Source organism: Thalassophryne amazonica, chromosome 18 (assembly GCF_902500255.1).
Source record: "Thalassophryne amazonica chromosome 18, fThaAma1.1, whole genome shotgun sequence".
Classification (NCBI taxonomy): Eukaryota; Metazoa; Chordata; class Actinopteri; order Batrachoidiformes; family Batrachoididae; genus Thalassophryne; species Thalassophryne amazonica.
Genome location: NC_047120.1, coordinates 66,746,174 through 66,766,775, shown reverse-complemented (window position 1 = coordinate 66,766,775; position 20,602 = coordinate 66,746,174). Strand labels below are relative to the sequence as shown.

Here is a 20,602-nt window from a genome sequence, read left to right as displayed (position 1 = left end):
ACAAAGTAGAAATGAAAGTCTCCATAAGCAGGACAGAAGGTCAAGAGGGTTATTTCAATAATAATAAATGATTTTCAGATATTCTTGTTATGTAACACAGTCAGTGACACTGTTAGCCAGCCCCCAGGCCGCCTCTGTTAATCTGCTTTTTACTCTCTTGCAGTGACTTTTCCTTTCTTCTTTTGCTGAGCACCTCCTCCATCCCTCCTTCTTCTGGTCCACGGTGAAGTTTCATGTTACCAGATGCGAACAGCTGCTAGCTGCCCTCTATATTTAATTCCATGCTTTTTTCACTCTTTCAGCTGTGTACCACAGTAATTTTTTTATTAAATTCTTTTTTAAATTTATTAAGTCCACTAAGGACATAATAAAATCATCTGCATTTACTTGTTTATTTATTTATTTGTCTGTCTGTCTTTTAGCAGGATTACGTCAAAACTACTGTTTGGATTTTGACAAAATTTTCACCACAGATAGATATTAAGCCATGGAAGACCCCACTGAAGTTTGGAGGTGATCTGGATCCGGATTGGTGGACGTCAGAAATCTCGGATTGCTCTTGTTTTTAAAGCATCACATGTAGCTTCTTCAGCAACATAAAAATAAACCTGTTGTCTGCTACTACATGTTTTAAAGCACTTTAAAGAACTTTTTGCAATGGGTTCAAATCAGACAGAGACATTTTATTGTTAGTTTAAAACCATTTTTAAATTAGGGTTTCTCTGGATTTACAAAAAAAGACTTCCTATACTGGAAGAATGAAATTTAAAATCTATGTTTTCCTGATACGACTCCGTGCTGTTGTGCGAATATTCCAACCTGGACATTACTTTACGGCTGAATCATTGTATCACTTTAGAAGAACTGAAGAAGCCTGGTGCATCATTTTCTGGTCGTAAGGTCGTCATGACACTGGACAGTCTGTGTCTTTTGGAAATGCCAGAACCCTTCTTGATTATTCATGTTATCACAACTCAACTCAAACTTTTTATATAGAGCACATTTAAAACAACCAAGGTTGACCAAAGTGCTGTACACATTAAAGAGGATAATCAATAAAATGCAACAATTACAATAAATAGCACAAAAGTACATAACACAGTACTAAATTAATTACACTATCATTAAAATAAAATTTAAATAAAATTTAAATCAAATTTTGCCAGAATCCCACTTAAACTTGAGTAAAAGCCAGAGAGAACAGGTGAGTCTTTAGGGAAGATTTAAAAACCTCGATTGATCCCGCAGAGCGCATGTGACAGGGCAGGTTGTTCCAGAGCCACAAAGGCTCTGTCACCTTTAGCTTTTTGCCTCATTTTTGGGATGACCAGTAGCAGATGATTTGCAGATCTCAGTGGTCTGGCAGGGGCGTAGACACGAAGGAGCTCAGCCAGGTACTGGGGGGCTAGGCCATTAAGAGTTTTAAAAACAAATACAATTTTAAAATCTATTCTAAAAGCAACCGGGAGTCAGTGCAGTGAGGCTAAAACAGGGGATATGTGGTCATGCTTGTGTTTGTCAGTAAGGAGACAAGCAGCTGCAGGTATTTTGGTCCAGGCCAAAATACAGCAAGTTACAGTGATCTAGTCTTCATAAAAGCATGGATTATAGTCTCGAGATCTTTGCGTGACAGGTACCCTTTTACTCTCGATAAAATCCTTAAATGAAAAAAGCTGTTCTTCACAACTGAACTAACCTGACGATCAAATTTCAGCCTGTCATCAAATATTACACCAAGATGACCGGATCTAATGATGCAACCCACACTTGTTATAATGGAGCAGCAAGTGACAGAGGATTGAATGACTTGCCTAAATGTAATGTTATTCACCTTTTGTGCCAGATTAGTTGAATTTTAACCCTTAGAGCCCTCAGCTATTTCTTCAATTTTACCACACCGTAAGAAATTCCCCTTTTAAGGTACTTTCATTTAGTATGATGCCCATGTGTTGCATATCAAATTGTTCAGAACAGTTTTTGCTTCCTGAATGTGTGACATATACTTTCCTGAAACCCTGTGTGCAGATGTGATCTATGAATAGATTTATAATGGAAAGTTGACTTGTATGCAGGATGGCATCATTAGGGCTCTAAGGGTAAGGCAGATTTTGGGGAAAGTTTTGAGTTCAGGGTAGTTGAAGAGAGTTTCACTTTTCTCCACATGTATGGCAAGGTTTAGCCAAATGCAGGACTGAAGTTTGGCATCTACACAGTTTTCCTGTTCATGCAGTGCCTGCAAGTGTGACAGATCTTTGTAAATTATGTTTTAATGGTCAAAAAAAATAAAAAAAATAATAATAATCACTGTACTCAACTCAAACTTTATTTCTAAAGCACATTTAAAACAACAGCAGTCGACCAAAGTGCTGCACAAAAGTGGGTGCCCAGAATAACAATAAAATTACAGCAGGTTGATTAAAAACAATAGAACATGGAGGTGGATCTGCTCATTTAGGAAATTCCAGGGAGATGATGTGGGTTTTTAGAGAGGATTTAAAAGACTCTAGGGCAGGGGTGGGCAATCATGTGCCATAAAGGGCTGAGTTACTGCAGGTTTTCTGTGCAACCAATCACCTCAGCAGGTGATTTCATTAATGATCATGTGTCTCAGCAGGTGATTTCATTGACAACCAGGTGTTTATGTTCAGAGCAGAAGCTCATCACCAACCCACCTGCTGAGGTGATTGGTTGCATGGAAAACCTGCAGTGTCTCGGCCCTCGATGCCCACCCCTGCTCTAGGGTCAGGATGATCTAATAGGTTAGGGGAGATTGTTCCAAAGCTTAGGAGCAACCGATTACAATCAAGTGCTCGGCCTTATACTCGTAAGTTGCTTATAAGGCTGTTTGGGAAGAAAGCTGCAGTGCGACGTTAGCAACAGATTATACAAATTATATCGCAGGAGGAAGGCTTCGTCTGCACCCCAAGTGCACAGTAGCCTCACAAACCTTGTCTGTGGAGCTTCGCTTTTCTGTTGCAAGAAGAGATTACAGTAAATAATTGCATGCAGGCTTTCTGTAGCATCACTTATATTAATGTTTTCTGGAAGATGCCACATTAGTTCCGTATTTCACATATAATTATGCAGACACCAGCAACGTTTGTTGGTGAAGATTGTTGTTGGTTTTGTGGTATGTGGCAGGATGATCGCTTGTGTCAAAGATGTGTACGGCGAGGTCACAAAGTCCCAAAAACAGGAGATTGCAAAGCATTTTTGGTGCCCTCATTTTATTTCCTCAACTTCAGGCAGTTGTGAAGGTATCTAAGCATCCCTAGAATGTCTTGTTTTAATTTTGAAGGTGTTGGGCTCTTGTATAGAATTTTGGAACACCATAGTGACTGATCGTGTGAATGTACGACTCTGTACAAAGTACACAGTGTCAGTACGAGTTATCTTGGATTTTCACCTCTGTCTTGATTGTGAAAAGATGACTGGCAAAAGGAGTAAATGCACAAACATTTTTCTTTTTTGGGCCCAAGCTGAGTCTTCAGTTATTCAGTACGTACAGCTCTTAAGGCGAGCCACAGTATGGCATCATCACTTTTTCATTTCAGGATATCGTGTACAATATCTCTGTGCCCTGGCTCCTTTCTTTTTTCAGGTCTGTCAGTTGTAACCCACAGCTTTTGTGTATTTTTTACTATGCATTGATTTCTTAAGGAAGCCAAGTAGTCATCATGAAAATTCAGTAAGGTATATCTTAGAACTCTACTAATGTATACTAAGGTACATCTAAATATCTGCAAAAAAAAAGTATAGAGCCACTTAGGTGCCTGGTCTTGAGAACCATGGGATGGTAGGTTGAAAAGCTTTTTTTTTATCCCATGGGAACTCTCCCTACCCACCTAAGCAGCACAAGAATATGGACAGAATGTATATAAGTTGACATTTACACAATCAGGGTAGTAAACAACATATACAAGATGTATAGTTACTACATAATATTATAGGAGTTGGCTCCTGAAACATAAATGTTCATACAGGAGAAGATTGTAGTATACATCTACCTAGTCTGTAGACTTGTTGTAAAACTAAATTATAGCTAGTAGGCTAAGTAACAACAAAACAGTAGCTATGATGAAATATGTTTTAGGTTTCTATCTAATGTTGACCCTACTAGCTTACTATAGGAAGACATATTCCATAATCTACATCCTTTCTAATGGAAACCCCAAACTTAGATACTATCTGTTGACATCTGTTAAAGAACCCATAAACTGAAGAACCATTAAAAAATCTACACTATGTAAAATAGAAGTGTAAATCTCGAAAGTAGGCTAACTATAACCAGATGAGCTACCATTAATTTAGCCGTTAACTAGCCAACCATACCTTGCTAGCCATCATGTATTACTATACATGATGACTTTGATATCATGTAGTATTACATGATATCAAGTATTATATCACCTTTGATATTTTGTAGCCTAAATACAAATTTTACACATGAAAACAGTCCTTGGTTTTGTTATTTTGGGTCCACGTTAATCTGACCCCCTGAAAACTGTTTTTTTTTTGTTCATTTATGTTCACACATCTACAATAAGTATTATTCTTGTACTCATCTTTTTTCTTCTTGACAACAACCATAAACCCTCTCAGAAATGTTTTTTATTGAATGAATAAAGAAAGACTGAGTTAAAGATGTCCAAGGTCAAATACTGACACTGGAATAGACACACATAATATCTGAGAAAAGGTTAACTTACATTTTGTACAGCATACAATGAGCCAAAACTGTTCTGGAGTACTACTACAGGTGTACAGTTTGTCAGGCAGAAAACACTTCTTGGTTGTGGGTTTTGTACTGCTTTATTTTAATACATTGGTTGTAAGTAATGAACAAATTTTTACTCTACAAATAGGAGGAAAATGTATAAAATTAATCAGTTCCCATTTTTCAGTTCCAAGCAGATGTCTTTAAATTATGTATTTTATCTGTCAAACAGTAATCATATGAAAATGTCTTTTAAAATGAACACTTTCACATTTTTGAGAGGCTATAATCGGTAAAAGTTGGATGTGTTTTTTGGAGGGGTAGTAATTGATTTAATCAGTAGCCCGTTTTGTGGCTGTTAAATCCAAAATATTACTTAAATCTGTCAATTATCAAAAGGATTGACAGGTTCTGTTAATCATGGAAATTACTGCTGTAGTAAAAGTAAAAAAAGATCTATCTCAATAAGGCAAGTGTAAGCCAGACTGTAACATGCTTTGTTACGTACGTTACGTTGGACCAAACTTTAATGTGTGTACATCATGTTTGTATATCATCTGTATTAAATTACATAGCAGAGATTAGGAGCATCAGGTTATCATAACAGGACTCTTGAATGTCATTATGTTGATATTTTATCACCTAGTAGTTGTGGTTTCAACTGTTAAGCCCTAAAACCATAAAAGTTAATCTTTACACTCTTAACCTCTTCCGTCACTGTAGTGATTTAAAAACAGAAGACACTGCAAAATCGGAAGTAGCAATGAAAAGTTATTTATAGGTTACTGTTGGGCTATAAATTATTAATCATTAATTCAGTTGACATTATTTCTCATGGGAACTGATCTCCGGTGTTAGAATCACAGCAGCAAACAGACGTATTAAACTGAGAGGTACCGTAAACTACGGGGTAGAGTGGAAGCTGTTTTCAATTCCTCAAAAGATATTTATTCTGAGATTTTTCTGCAACTACAAAGTGTGTGCGCGTGCATGTACACAAATATCAGTGCCCTAATCCCAGTGTGTATCGTCACTCCACGTTTCCGTTCCAGACTGTGACTCATGACGGAAGGTGAACTTTAATCTCACCGTTACTGTCGCTACCAGCCAGCTGGTTCATGGTGTGTGTGTGTGTGTGTGTAGCTATGTGCTGCTCAGCCGTGATGTCACACAAAGATGAGCATGACCTGCATGCTCATCTTTTAAATTCAGCCTTTATTTTATAATGACCAACTTGTTTCCTTCAACATCAAACAGAATGCTAATTGACTTTTTTCCCGTCCATAATGACAGTAAGATCAAAGTTGTCCCTAATAAAGTGCCATGAAATATTCAAAGTAACATTAAGTTGATTTGCCTTGGTTAGTTTATTTTGAGTGTACCCCTTGCTCGTATGACATTTAAGATTTTGTTTGCCTCTGTAAATCAGAACAATTACAGTTTAAAACATAATTAGCATGTAAGAAATTCCAACACACAAATTGAACTTTCGAGCAGCAAGATAAGTTAAATCAGTGACTTTAGCATTAAGTGCACTATAAATCAAAAGAAGCACTGTAGATTAATAAAATTAACCATTCAATTCTAAATACTAGTGGACAAAATGATTTCTTTTAAGCCTCGATTTTAATACATCAGTGGAGTTTGTTTGTTTGTTTGACATCGGCTAGTAAACTGTTCCATAAAGTCAGACCCCATTAATTAATGGGTCAGCAAACTGTTGGCTTCTTCTTTACCCCGGGATCACACAGCAGGACCAGCCAACATGTGTCAGTAAGTTCAGTAAGAAACAGAGGAGAACAACTTCTCTGTATTGAATAACAAGAAAACAGCAGCAGAAACATGTTACAAGGTCAAGAAAGTACAAGAAAACAAAGTACCAGACAATATGGCTCCAAAATAATTGTGTTTCTGCTGCAGTGGTTTTATGTAAGAGTCCACTGCCTGAGAATGTATCGTATCATTACATTCCAATTTCACAGAGTCTGTCACTCAACACTACCAGTACTTTCCCTTCAGTACCAGCATATACTCAAATAAAAATAAACTATTCGCATGGCTGTGAAGGAAGCAAACCTGGAAAAAAAATCTTCTTTTAAAACCTAAAACCAGGAATAATTAGTCTTCACGCCTCCTCTCTTAATCCTGTTAATGAATCTGGAAATAAATCAAATCTCAAAATGATTTCAGTCTCATTAGTACCAAAGTATGCACATTAGTACCAAAGTATGCAGCCATATAGGCTGTCTCCATAACTTGACGGGCTAACGCTATTGGCTTAAGCATGTTGGAAGCTAACATAAATTATAGGGCTGCATTGGGATTGGGTTCCACCAGGTCCCACATGACCTAACGCAAATCTTGTGGGAGCAGGCAGTCAGAACTTAGCTGCGGGCAGGAGCAGGTAGCTAAAAAGAAACACTGCGGGAACAGAAGCGAGATGACGACTCAGTCAACAAAGGAGAATAGTGTAAAGTATGCGTGTCAACACGCTACTTTCATCTAAATAATTTAACAGGAGCAACGGACATTACAGGAGCGAACAGAGAAAGACATGGCGCAGCGACTGAACTGTCACATGAAACTCTTTAAACTGAAAACAACCAAATAGTAACGCTATTCGTGATCAGTGCGTCAAAAGATATACAGGCCAGGGATTCAACGAAACAAACAGTCCCATGAATTTCTTTATTAATAGCCTAAATGACAAGATGAGAGAACACACAAAATCAATACATTTCTATTATTGTGCACTCAGCCTTTCACGAGTGCGTGTAGGACTGGACACACCCATTGCAGGAGCGGGCGGGACTGTAAGACACACGTTGCATGTGTGGAAGAGAATGGTCAGAATTTCAGAGGGAGCGGGACAAAGAATTAGTCCCATGCAGGGCTCTAACATAAATGTCTAACCAAGCAAACAGTGAGTTAATACATGTAGCCGTGTTCTCTATCATATTAAATTAGTAAGTCAGTCCCTTCGGCTGCGCCCTTGTTTTCACACAGCAGATCCAAGGTGATTTGATTTGGCACAAGTTTTACGCTGGATGCCCTTCCTGGCCCAACTCCACATTACATGGAGAAATGTGGCAGGCGTGGGGTTTGAACCATGAATCTTCCGCACTGAAATCAAGCACACTAACCACTTGGCCGCCATCCCTGCTACAATTATCTTTTGATAATATTAGAATGATCAATTCTGGAACAAATTGCAGTCCTGGTTTTAAGTGTCCGGTGGTATATTTTATGTGAACATTGTGTGGTGAAGCCAGAATCTAATCGGGATACGTTTCATTTTGCTGTTTGAATGTATGATCTCATGTCTGTCTTTCTGAGCAGTTTGTCTGTCGTGGAATAAATAGTATCAAAGCACCAGGCTTATAAAACTTTGGTTTTAATCCAAGTGAACAGGTCTTCAGGTTTGTGTGTGTGTGTGTGTGTGTGTGTGTGTGTGTGTGTGTGTGTGTGTGTGTGTGTGTGTGTGTGTGTGTGTGTGTGTGTGTGTGTGTGTGTGTGTACCTCAGAGTAACTTTACCCAGGGATCGCACAGGTGATACCAAGCTGAATATAGCCCCCTTATGGCCAGCTGGCCATGCTATTTAAAACAGAGATGGGAGGGAGGGGGCGCTGCGGCCGGGGACGGTGCTTATCATCAGCATTCTGCAGGAGCCGAAGAGAGCGTTTAGTGTCGGGCCCAGACTGCAGGACGAGGATTAGGATGCATCTCACTAATTCAGCTTTGGTTCTCGGGTCACAACATCCAATAAGTGTCTTTATTCCCCTGAGCTGTTGACTTATCAAGTCAAACTACACCCGTCCTCAAGGGCTGCCTGGTTCACACAAAACCCTGTCAGATGTGAGATGGAGATTGGGTATCAATCAATTTGCTGGAAAAGACTGTGCATGCCGTTCATCCCAGTATCCGGTTCACCCCAAACATCTGTGATAAAGGTTAGTCAGTGGAATAAAGTAACTACATTGTCAAATTATTAATCATGAGTCTTTCTAGATTCACTGAGTCAGTGTTCTTATGAGCAGACTTGAGTTGTGTTTTAAGGCCTGGTACGCTTTACTAAAGTGCTTTTTCCCGGTTACAGTCACGGGGATACTGGTTTTGTCTGTAGGCCTCTCCTGCTGTGGAAGGAGAGAGGCCCATGTGGTGCAAATTAGAGGTGTGTGTGTTTCCCTCTTTCCAGACCTTACAGCCCAGCAGTCATTCAGTAAACGTTCGTACCAAACTGCGCTGATGCTCATCATATCAAAATTTGATTAAAGGACCACTGCACGGGGGTCCAGCTGCTTTCTGGGCTCATTCAGCTGCCCCTGGATGTCTGTAGCCTTCTAATATCTCAGCGGACTGAATGCAGCGTCTGTCTCCTGTGTATTTGCGTTCTGTCGCCGTTAGCGTCTCATCGTCTTGTGGTTGTTTCCAGCCCAGGTCTTTCTGCACCCCCTACTGACACGGGAGGTCCTCATTATTGAACTCCATTTGTTTGTTCTTTTTTTCTTGCACTTTTTGGCATCTTTTGTCAGGTTGTTGTGGTTGATATATTTTTTGTTGTGTGTGTGTCAGAAGTGTTTTTGTGTGTGTGTGTGTTCTGGGAGGAGGTATGCATGTGGCAGCTCCTCCCGTCAGCCTGTAACGCTGAATGAATGGCAACAGCTGAGCAGGAGAACTTTATCGGCAGCACTGCCTGCTCGTGTGTTTGTGCATGTGTGAGAGAGAGCGGTCGAGGAGACTCTGCAGCCACAGCAGCCTGACTCCACTCCACTCAGCTTGCTGCCGTCCTCTCAACCTCCACCACCAGCCTCTTTTCAGCTGCTTCCTTCAGCTCTCTTGCTCTTTTCACCCATAATTCACCCTGTGGATTTCTTCACCGTCTCTCAGGGAAATCGTTGCAGAGCCGAGCTGTCGTGACTCGTCAGCTGCTGCTGCAGGAGGAGGCGAGAGCAGGACAAGGAAGAGAAACCAATCGATTTCTCTGCTAAAGAAGAGAGAGGCTGTTTTTCCTTGTTGTTTCGAAGGAGATGTGCGTTTGCTCATGTGGGAGTCTTGTAAAGCATTTGGTTCACATTCTTACCTCAGAAAGAAGGGACAGCGGACTGAAAGTACAGCTTGAGCAGTTTTGACACATTGATACATCTTCTTTCCTTTTGCATTAAGTCGTAACGTCCAACATTTTGGGAGAAGGCTTGGATTTGGAGGAAACCATCCATGCTTTCCAGATAATCCACTGGGAGCGATAATGTTGGATACAAATCATTGCCTGTCCTTTGAACCCTCACCTCTGAGCTCTTCACCAGTAGCAGAAGATGTGGAGAAGTCGGGACTGGCGATGGATCAGGACAGACATGTCTATCACAGTCTGAAGGAAGGTGGGAGGTCTGGAGCAACGCCGAGTCGGCACCGATGTTAGAAATCTGATATGATTTATGTTTGTGTGTTTCAGTCTTCAGAGTCTTACCTGTATTTTATAGATAGATTATGGGGCTTCACCAACCATAAGTGACGGAGTTTACTAGTCTGCATCGGAAGTGATAAATCATTAGAAATGACTGGACCGAAATCTAAACTTGTAAAGTGTGATGTCCAGTAGGTGCAGAGTTGCTTGTGTTAAGGTACAGTGTAACCCAGTGCTTCTCAAACTTTTTTTGCCATGCCCCCCTTTGGATGGGAAAAAATAATCCATGCCCCCCCTGCCAATTCAGGGCTTATATAAAACAGCAACTTTAATACTCTTTTCAAATAAACTTACTTTTATTGTGTCACCAAACTGAAAAAGTGCTTTTAGATAGCAATAAAACTTCATATAACTTAAAGATAGATAACATGTAGATAATGTTATGTGTCGGACGCAGCTCGGAGAACCGACCAGCGTTTGAAGGACCCAGTATGAAATAAGCAGAGCACGGTACAAAGGCTAACTGAATTTAATACATAACAGTGATAATATAATAACAAAAAGGTGCGGCCTGGCGTGGTGCGCTCCCAGCAGCGCTAACGGTCCGGAGCCAGAAGCTGTTTCGGACCCAAGGACCCCGCCGACACCCCCCAGGTGGCCGCAACAACCGAGTCTGTGAAAGAAGGAACCATTATGTGAGTCCACACTCTACACACAGAGAGAACACTTAAAGGTGTACAAACAGCAAACACTTCCTGGCTTGATTACTGATCAGCTTCCCAACCTGCAGGCATGGAACATCCAGTTCACAAAACTCCACTGCAGTGGAAGCTGATACATGACTAACAAACAGCTCAATACAATAAGGTGTGAGGGACACCACATTTACTGACTGTATAACTGTTAGTCACAAAATCTAACGTACCTCAGGAAGTGTGCTGACGAGCGTGAAACCTCACCCCCTCCTCTTTCACAGACTGTGCATCAAACCTGGACGTTCTCAGCATCCGCTGTTGATGAGATGGCTCCCGAGACGACGATCTCACCCGTCTGGTCACAAGGTCGAGTCTCTGGCAAATACACACTGTGCACTCCAGTCTTAAATGCCAACATGTTCCAATCCATCCAGATGCACCACAGCTGTGAGTCCTGACGAGTCGCAGGTGATCAGGGTGAGGTCCTGACAGCCTCAGCAACACAGCCACTCAGTCCCAAACGCACGCCACCTGGGAGGAAAACCAAAAAACAGAAACAAACCGGCAGCCAGGCCCCCCCAGCCATATAACAGTTAACATGTAACTTACATTAATAATATTGCATAACAAGGTGTGCAACAATGGTCTGAACACAATAACAATTTGTAATATTATTGCAACATAAAGTGCCTACAACATCTGTGCACCTTCAATCTCAGTGACTACAGTGGGCCTGTTTTCCACTGCAGATAGCATCAAATCTGGGCTCAATACATGACAAAGCCACTCTAAGTTCATGCTCAATGTTAAGAGTTGTCCTGTACTTGGTTCTTATGCAGTCAACAGCTGAAAATCCAGCCTCACAGAGGTATGAAGTGGCAAAAGGAAGGAGAATATTAAGGTGTGCAACAATGGTCTGAACGCGATTCTGTAAGCAACTTTATATAATGCTAGTTGTGCTGCGTTGTTAGCTGAAGCTACTTTGGTAAAGGTCATGTGCTGCTTGTTGTAGTCTTCTAGTTTCCTTTGGAAAACCTCGAGCAGCTTGTTGACATGGGAGGGATGTGTTGACTCTGTGTCTTCTTAACTTACACGGTTTCAAACTGTCCGCTGCAAGTGTTTTCAGACAAAGCACACACAATGGTCTCTCTTCTTCTCCGACGAGTCTTGAAGTAAATCCGAGAGCAAGATATGTTTATCATACTTCTGTGACTTAGTCTTTGATGAAGGTATGCTGTTTTCAGCGTCTGTTGTCTTTCGCTTTGCTCCTCCTCTGCATGTCTCCATCGTGACCCCCCTCCCTGCCTGCAGCGTGGTGCAACCATGGAAGCGCGGTAGTTTGGTGTGCTCTAAAACGGGTCCGTGTTGCTGCACCGTTCAGCATTTCTGTTGCGCACATTTTTGCAGCGCATTTCCAGCCCGTTTACACCCCCCCCCCCCCCCCCCCGATGCCTCTACGCGCCCCCCCCAAACGGGCACGCCCCACACTTTGAGAAGTTCTGGTGTAACCAAAATAAGATTGGAATCTGATTCACCACATGAACCTCGTTTCTCACGTGAACTATGAATGAAGGTTTGTAGATGTGTTTTACCTTGAAACTAAAATTAAGTTTTTTTTATCCACCAACCATCTCATTTTTCAACAAGCAGTTTCAAAGCTTCTGTCTACGGGAAACTGAAGGTCTGCACGAGCCTCAACCAAGGTTAAAGAACTTTGAGAAATTTCATGACTTTTGTCAACCACGTGGTGACTGTTGCAGCTCAGCTGTCACTCGGAGGCGCTGTTGGACATGTCCAACACATTTAGCAGGTGGAAAAGATACTGTAGCAGTTGTGACTGCAGCATGCTACTAACAGCTCAGTCTCCCATGAAGCTGTTTAGTGCACAGCCAGTGGGAAAAACTCGGGAGACCAGGATTTAGCATTTTAGTTGCCTGCCTTCCATAGCATGACTTGATTTGTTTTACCTGATTATGACATATATTTACCTGTAATAATGAATTGCCGTGTTTTTGCCATGTTGTGCCGAAAGCGCAGTTGGAAGACTGAAGAGGAAAAAAGAATCTGTGGTTGCACTCCTGTACACTGTTTACTAGTTGCTATCGCAGGCTAACAAGTTTGAGAACCTTCGATTTTGTGAAATTTAGGATCACACTTCCTGTTTATCACAAGACAAGGCAACGGAGCCTGAATCCCCATCGCAAAAGAAACAAAAACATGAATGGTGGTGGCGTAATGCAGTCTGCAACCTCACCACTAGTTGGCAATACATCCTACACACTGTAGCTTTAATAGATCTGTGTTCTCCCAATATGAGGGGTGATTGAGAACTTTTGAGCTTAACCCAGAAAAAGTAGAATGTGGTTCTCCATCTTTTGCGTTCTGAGAAACCAACATTTCTTGAGAACGTGTGATGTTTTGACTCACTGGGTGCAATGTTGAGAAACTTTGTAAGAAAATTACTTGTTGAGGAAGTTAGAATTTATCCCTATTTCGGTTAAATGATTTAAATTCCAGTGTTGTGTGGATGAACACATCCCTGAATTCCTGAAATTTGATAAGGAGTTGTTTAAGCCCCAGAAGGAAGAGTGTTTTAAGTGTAGATGATTTGGACAGGGCCCAGTGACTTTCTGTATTCATGACCAGACTTGTTCGTTGGGGTTTTCAGCATCTTTCAGCAGATTGAAGGTAGTGGGACTGAGTCCAAAGTGTTCGGCTTCGGCTCACGTTGTTCCTGCTGCCTGGCGTCTTTCCATTTGCACTGACGTGTGAAACATTTGCTGTGGTCAGTTGCTGTGTTAATCTCTCTGTCCAACAGATGCCATGAGACTGTGTCAGTGTGCAAACGATGAGCTCATGCACAAGAACATCAACAGGGCTTTTCATAATGGAACATTTCCAACGCCAAGGCCGAGTGCGGCGTCTGTTCAGGTGGCATTTGTGGGAGGTTTCGTGAGTTGGCTGGGCAGAAACGCGGTCACGCAAGTTTCCATGTTCATGTGTCCACTTCCTCCCCCGGCGCGGTCATTCTGTCTTTTTGTGTGTGTGTGTGTGTGTGTGTTTTGTGTGTGTCAGTGGTGGGTGTGTAGGCTTAGTCGAGCCAGTCCTGGGTGTCTTTGAGGACAGTGACGGCACTGACATGTTTGATCAGATCTGATGACACATGAGGACAGCAGGATTAGCCCAGTTGGCCAGTAGACTTGCTGAGCCCCCTCCCGTTTTGTTTTGTTTTTTTTTCCTTGAGCAGCAACCTTTCAAACCCTGTACTGCATGTTATATGCATGTCGACATACAGGCACAATTTCTTGAAAAGTGTTATAACTCTGAAGAAGGAAAGTTTAGAAAAATGTTGAAAATATGGCATCATGAGTTTATAGCTCCTTAGTCGATATCAAGATTCATATATGCGGGACGTGGCCTGTTGATTTTCTAAAAAAAAAAGTGTTGATAGAGTTTTTCTGAAATATGGTGCAAACACTCCTTGCGGGACTGTCCGGTCATAGGAAGTTGGACCTTCTGGTTGAACCCCTGTGGGTCTGATCAGACTGACTGCTGACTCATCCAGGTTTAACTAGGCCTGGCCATTAGCAGGTCCAGAGTAGACTAGCCACACAGAATGTGTCTCCGTGTTAACCTGTGAGCCACTGTTTTTATAATGTCTTCAAAAATTCAACCAGGATAAATGGGAAAAGTGAAATTCCTACTCCTAAAATGTCAAACTTTCAACCATCTGATCAGTAATCAGTTCCCTCAGTCCATCACTACACTTTATATACTAACAGTTTTTTCTTTTCTGTAGACACAATTTTGAATTTGACGCATATTTAATGTGTAAACTTTTTTTATGTAATGATCCGTTGCTTCCATCTTGCCATTCATTTGATGTCTGTTTGTACACGTACATGTGTAAATTTCCAGTTAGGAACAGTTATACACACACGCACGAAACAAGATGTGTGCGCGGCTGGTAAATCTTGTTTCTCCAGCACAAATCTCTTAACCATGTTTCTGTTCATTGTTTAATCAGTCGGGGAAACCCAGACAGATTGTTTTACTGCTGATGGAAAAATGAGATTATTACACAACGCTGACAATAAATGTGAGGGCAGACAGTGGAGCACCTGTGTTATAGCTGTTGTTGTTTGTCTGTCTGTCAGCAGGATAACTCAAAAGGTTTTCAACGGATTTTGATGGAAATTTTGTGGAGTGGTTGGAAATGACAAGAGGAACAAGTGATTAAATTTTAGTGGCGATCCAGATCACAATCCGGATCCCGATGCTAACGCGTTAGCATGTCTATGGCATTTTCAATGTTAAAAGTTAACATTAAGCAGTTGCAACTATCATCACGCTCGGGTGCATTTGTTTTCAAATTGTAATATTTCTTAAATTTATTTTTGTTGAAATTTTGTGGAGTGGTTGGAAATGACAAGAGGAACAAGTGATTAAATTTTAGTGGTGATCCAGATCCCGATGCTAACGCGTTAGCATGTCTGTGGCATTTTCAATGTTAAAAGTTAGCATTAAGCAGTTGCAGCTATCATCACGCTCGGGTTCATTTGTTTTCAAATTGTAATATTTCTTAAATTTATTTTTGTTGAAATTTTGTGGAGTTGTTGGAAATGACAAGAGGAACAAGTGATTAAATTTTAGTGGTGATCCGGATCATGATCCGGATCCCGATGGTAACGCGTTAGCATGTCTATGGCATTTTCAATGTTAAAAGATAGCACTAAGCAGTTGCAGCTGTCATCACGTTCGGGTGCATTTGTTTTCATATATTAATAATCTAATGATTATTATATACAATTTTAGAGAACAAGACTAAAAGAAATAGATCACTGTGCCAAGGAGGGAATCTCTTTAGGGTCAGTGACCCCATGGCCTTGTTTAGAGAAGTGTTTCATAAATGTTAAAAAATTAATATATTTGCAGTTTAGTTGAATAATAAATAGAATTTTGTCTATTTGTTTTTGTCTATAAGCACATGCAATATCAATATCAGTGCTCAGATGACAGTAGCTTCTGGGAAAGGTGCAATAAACTGTGATGCCAAGCGCTAAGGATACATGCTATCCAGTCACAGCAGATGAAACTTTTTTTACTACTGAGCAAACATCATTGTTAGACTTTTTTAGGTTCAATGATTCCACGGCGTGTAGATGTTATGGCGTCAGTGACCCCATGGCCTTGGTGGAGGTTTGCACTCTCTGCTTCTAGTATCTTATATTTTATAATGATTTGGCTGCTCCACTTGAGCTGACAGTTTGAACCTTTTTTCACACGTTAGTGGTTGTTTTCCTGTCAGATTAACACCATTGGTATGTAAGAATCACGTGTGAGAACATGAGGTTAAGGATGGATTTTCCTTTTAAGCTGTCATTTTATGCTAAATGATTTATAACTTGAATTCACTTGGATGCATTATTGTAATTCCTGCAGGATCAAACTGGAGACTATGTAAGTTTTTTGCAGAATGTGGAGAGTCTTGTCTGTGATCGAGGAGGGGAGGAGGCTCAGTGTAAGATACTATTTCCTGGAATAAACTGCGTCTCTGGACATGCCAAGTGGTGTAGCTTTCTGATCCTGCACTGTGCCTTGGCACAGTCAACGTGGGCATTCATCATGTTGCTACGATCTGATTTTCCATGTGTGGCGCTGATTGAAAATAAGTGTCTTTTTTTTTTTTTTTTTTGGAGAAGTGCTGCAATGTACGTGCATATTGTGTGTTTGTGTACACACCCACATACACACACTTACTTATGCTGGCATACTTTTTCCAAACATGAGCCTGTAGTTATGGACCGAACAAGACAATAATTCGTAATATTTTTGATTATGTATCCATTTATTGTTTGCCTCCTTCATCAAGGGGAAAATTTGTGACTTGTTCCAGATTAAAAAATATTAGGATTTTCACTTGTCTTTGTTGAAATTGAATATCTTTTGGGTATTAGACTGTTAAAGAAACAGCTTCAATACATCTTCTCAGGCTCTCAGAAATTTAAAGGGCTTTTATTTTCCTACATTATAGTCTGAGCTATTAATTGTAAAATAATTCAAAAATATAATAACCCACAGCAATCTACACCTCTATATGTGAACCACCTTAACCCTCTGGGGTCAAAAGGTATTTTCTTGATTTTTGTTATTCCTTTTTAAGGTATTTTTTTTAGTATAGTGCCCGTGCTTTGCACATCAAAATGTTTTATGATGTTTTCAGCTTTCTGCATGTGAGACATATATTTGTCTATAATGCTGTTTAAGATATAATTTTGGCTCTAAATCTGAAATACTGTATGTTTTAAAACAAATCTTGGATTCTTTAGTGGATTTTTATTCATGTGACCAATGTGTTTTGGTGTCTGACATGTTTACCCAAAGTATTTGTCATAAAAGTAGGGTAATTTTAAAGCAATGTATAATAAAATAAAAAGAGCAAGAGCGTAAGCGTGCTCTATGGTAGAGCAATGCCGAAACCAGAAATGCCAAATGTTGAACTCTTCCTGGAGTACACAGGAGATCTTGTGCAAATTCTGTGGCTAGTCAGCACTGAAACCGGTGTTGCCGACTGAACGGCCCCCACTAAAAATCGGTTTCTCCTGCCTTCACTGCGCATGGGTCATTTCTAAGCGTCAGCCACGATCCACCGATTAGCACTTCGTTTCTGCTTAAAACTGCACTCCAGTCATAATCTATCTCAGCAACAGATATCTGAAGCTTTTGTACAACAACCATTTCTTGTAAATTCAGCATTATTTCTTAATAAAAGACGGAGGAAGCGATCAGAGGAGCGCAGCAGCCAGACGAGCTGCTGCTGCGTTCACTGTGCCTCTGTCATTTCAAAGCGTCAGTAGCGACTCACCTATTATCACCTTGTTTCTACTTAAATGGCCTCGTTTCTGCTTAAAACGGACTTTAAAATGATTTAAGAGGTTTTACTTTGTCATCTGAAAGAACTTAAGGGGCCTATTGTGTATTATTTACAAATAATAAAATAAAATATAGGTCAATCAAACATTTACAGAACAAATTTGTCTATAAAAGAAGTTAGTTTTAAAGCATTATTGGATTCAGTCAATGATAAAGACTTAGAATAAAGTTTTGTCTCATTTCTCCAATGAGTAATGTTTGGGTTTGTCTTGGAAAAAAATGACATTTGTGTATGTTTGCTTAGTAAAATTATATTATTAATACCAAAGTCATTACAATTATTATGAAATATTCCAAGTTTGATGTCTGTGATGGTTCGATTGCCGATCCAAATTCCTGTAGAGACGATCCATTGTTGAAAGTCAAACTAAAAGCTTTGTACTGTTTCACATAAAACAAAAAAATGGTTCAGCAGGTCTTCAGTTCCAGTCTCACAGAAGCCATAGCTACCATCCATTTGAAATCTCTGTTTTCAAAACTTAGTTGGATAAATCTTGTTCATAATTTTAAATTGGAGTTCTTTTGTCTTTGGTGAACTGGAAATGTTAAATATTTACATCTAATCTTTTTTTTTTATTATTTCCTCCTTTCCAAAATCTGTAATAATATCATCTCTTTTAAGTGAATTGGTGAGACAGTTACTAAGTAAGCTGCTTTTCATAAATTGTAATCACAGAAATCAATACCATTAATGTTGACCATAGAGTCGTCTTATGGCAGGGTTGACTTTCCCGTATATTATATCCTGTTTAATCATAGCTTGAAGAGATATTGGAGAGCCGTCATAATATATTTATGTTTGTTGTGGGTACAGTTGATGTTACATTTGTCACAGACTTCCGTATGATGTAAAATATTTCCATTATCATCCATAAAGTGGGTCAAAGCCTCTTGATAACCATTCCGAGAACAAAAGACCAATATATATCTATTGTTCCACACTGATGTATTGTGTGGTGTAAGTGCGCTTTTTACTCTTAATTCATTTTATTAGGAAACGGAGCATGCTGTGGCCTCAACTTTATCTAAATTCTGGGTCTTTTAGTGAAGCTTAGGGCTAGTGGCTGGCGATCACCTTAGTATTTCTTTTGTTTTTCTTGTTGCTTAATGCTGACAAATTATACTGTATTTGTTGTCTTTCTGATGCCTGATTCTTTTTTCTCTCTCTCTCTCTCTCTCTGTTTGAGGTGCTGCCCCATCCAGAGTTGGGTGTGGTGTCTGTTTCTGAAACCCTCCTGTCCTGTGCACCGGCAACATTTCCTGTATATTCGTTTTGTGAATTCTTTTGTAATTTATGTCTGTAACATGGCCCAAGCAGAGGGTCACCCCTTTGAGTCTGGTCTGCTTGAGGTTTCTTCCTCAGAGGGAGTTTTTTCTTACCACTGTTGCCTGTTGTTGTGTTCTTGCTCTGGGGGTTGGTAAGGTTAGACCTTACTTGTGTGAAGTGCCTTGATGCAACTTTGTTGTGATTTGGCGCTATACAAGTGAAATAATTTGAAATTGTGAATCTGTGTTTGAATATAACTTTCTAATACTGAAGGAACTGTTGGTGGAAATTTGAAAGTTTGAGCAAGAGTTTTTTAACATCAAAATCACATCTTAAGAGAAAATCCAGTCCACCTGCTTTTCCAAAAATCAGATGGGGAATATAAGATTATAATATAAGATTGTTGATTTTGTAAACAATATTTCAGCCATTTAATTTTCAACATTCTGTTCATAAAATCAAAATCCATAGCGTTACCACCTCTATTCTCATAAGATTTGATTAAATCCTGCTTTGTTATATAATGGCATTTGTTTTTCCAAATGGAAATGCCAAATGTTGAAATCTTCCTGGAGTGTTAATAGAGGAGATCTCACACAAATTCAGTGGACAGTTGACACTGAAACCGGAAACACAATTTCATTTTTTTACATTTAAGTTTACAACACTATTATGTATACTGAAAAAAGTGTGAAGGACCTAAATGACATGGTGAGATGGTGAGGAGCTTCACTCATTAATGTTGGCAACTTGAAACATATTAGAAACATGATGAATAGTACCCAGAGGGTTAAAATTTAAATTGATTGCTAAATTTAGAGAAAAACTGTTATCACAATTTCATAACTTTCAGTCATAAATCAGTTCATGGACATTTTGATTTAAAATTCAATGGTTTCCATTCCAGGCCACAGTTTCCATGTTTCTTGAAAATCATTTGAATTGTTTTTGAGTAAGTCTGCTAATGGCTGTTAGCAGAATGAATATGAATGTATGAATGTCATTGACATTTTTTTGAAGTGGAATGGAACAAGGTCTTGCCTTCCAAGTAGCCGGTAAACACAGCGCCGGTCAGAAAAGCACGTGAAGCGTCAGGGTTGCGTTCCCCTCGAGCAGCCACAGCTGGCACACACCGTATAAAATAAGACGCTCTGTGTCGTCCTTCCTTCTTCTGAGTTTGATCACATTCTGCTGAAGAGCAAGTTGAACCTTTTAAGCGTAAGTGTGTGTCACAGGTTTTAAAATGGAAATGACATATGTTGCCAAGAAACGCGGGGGCAGTATAGTGCAGTATTAGTTACACAGTGACCTCAGAAACACAACACAAACAAGCGCCCTGTAGCCGCTCGCTGTGTTTCTGTCAGTCAGATGTCTTTTTGGTTGTTTAGTTATTCTGTGCGTCTGACTGACACTCCGGATCACTTCCCTAAAATTCTCACTGGAACAAAATGAACACAGTTGTACAGTAATTAATTGGATTTTCTTGCTTGTTGCTGCAGCTGCATGATCAGTGATATTCGTATGTGAATATTCCCGTCTCACCTATCACTTGTCTGTACTGTCCTCTTTTAGCTGTACCTGATTTTTA

At 40.0% G+C, this 20,602-nt stretch overlaps 1 protein-coding gene across 8 annotated transcripts in view; it reads left to right on the top strand.

Moving 5' to 3' along the window:
* mrtfab (myocardin related transcription factor Ab) overlaps positions 1-20,602 on the top strand; it is an 86,910-nt gene that overhangs the window by 20,630 nt on the left and 45,678 nt on the right. For 2 of the 8 annotated variants that reach the window (XM_034194727.1, XM_034194726.1), the window contains exon 1: positions 9,513-10,093. The exons of 5 other annotated variants lie outside the window; for them this stretch is intronic. In XM_034194727.1, coding sequence (XP_034050618.1) covers positions 9,964-10,093 — 130 coding nt within the window. In that variant the 5' untranslated portion in view covers positions 9,513-9,963. Of the gene's footprint in view, positions 1-9,511; positions 10,130-20,602 lie in introns of those variants that run through there. One more of the 8 variants, XM_034194724.1, reaches the window with a different exon arrangement.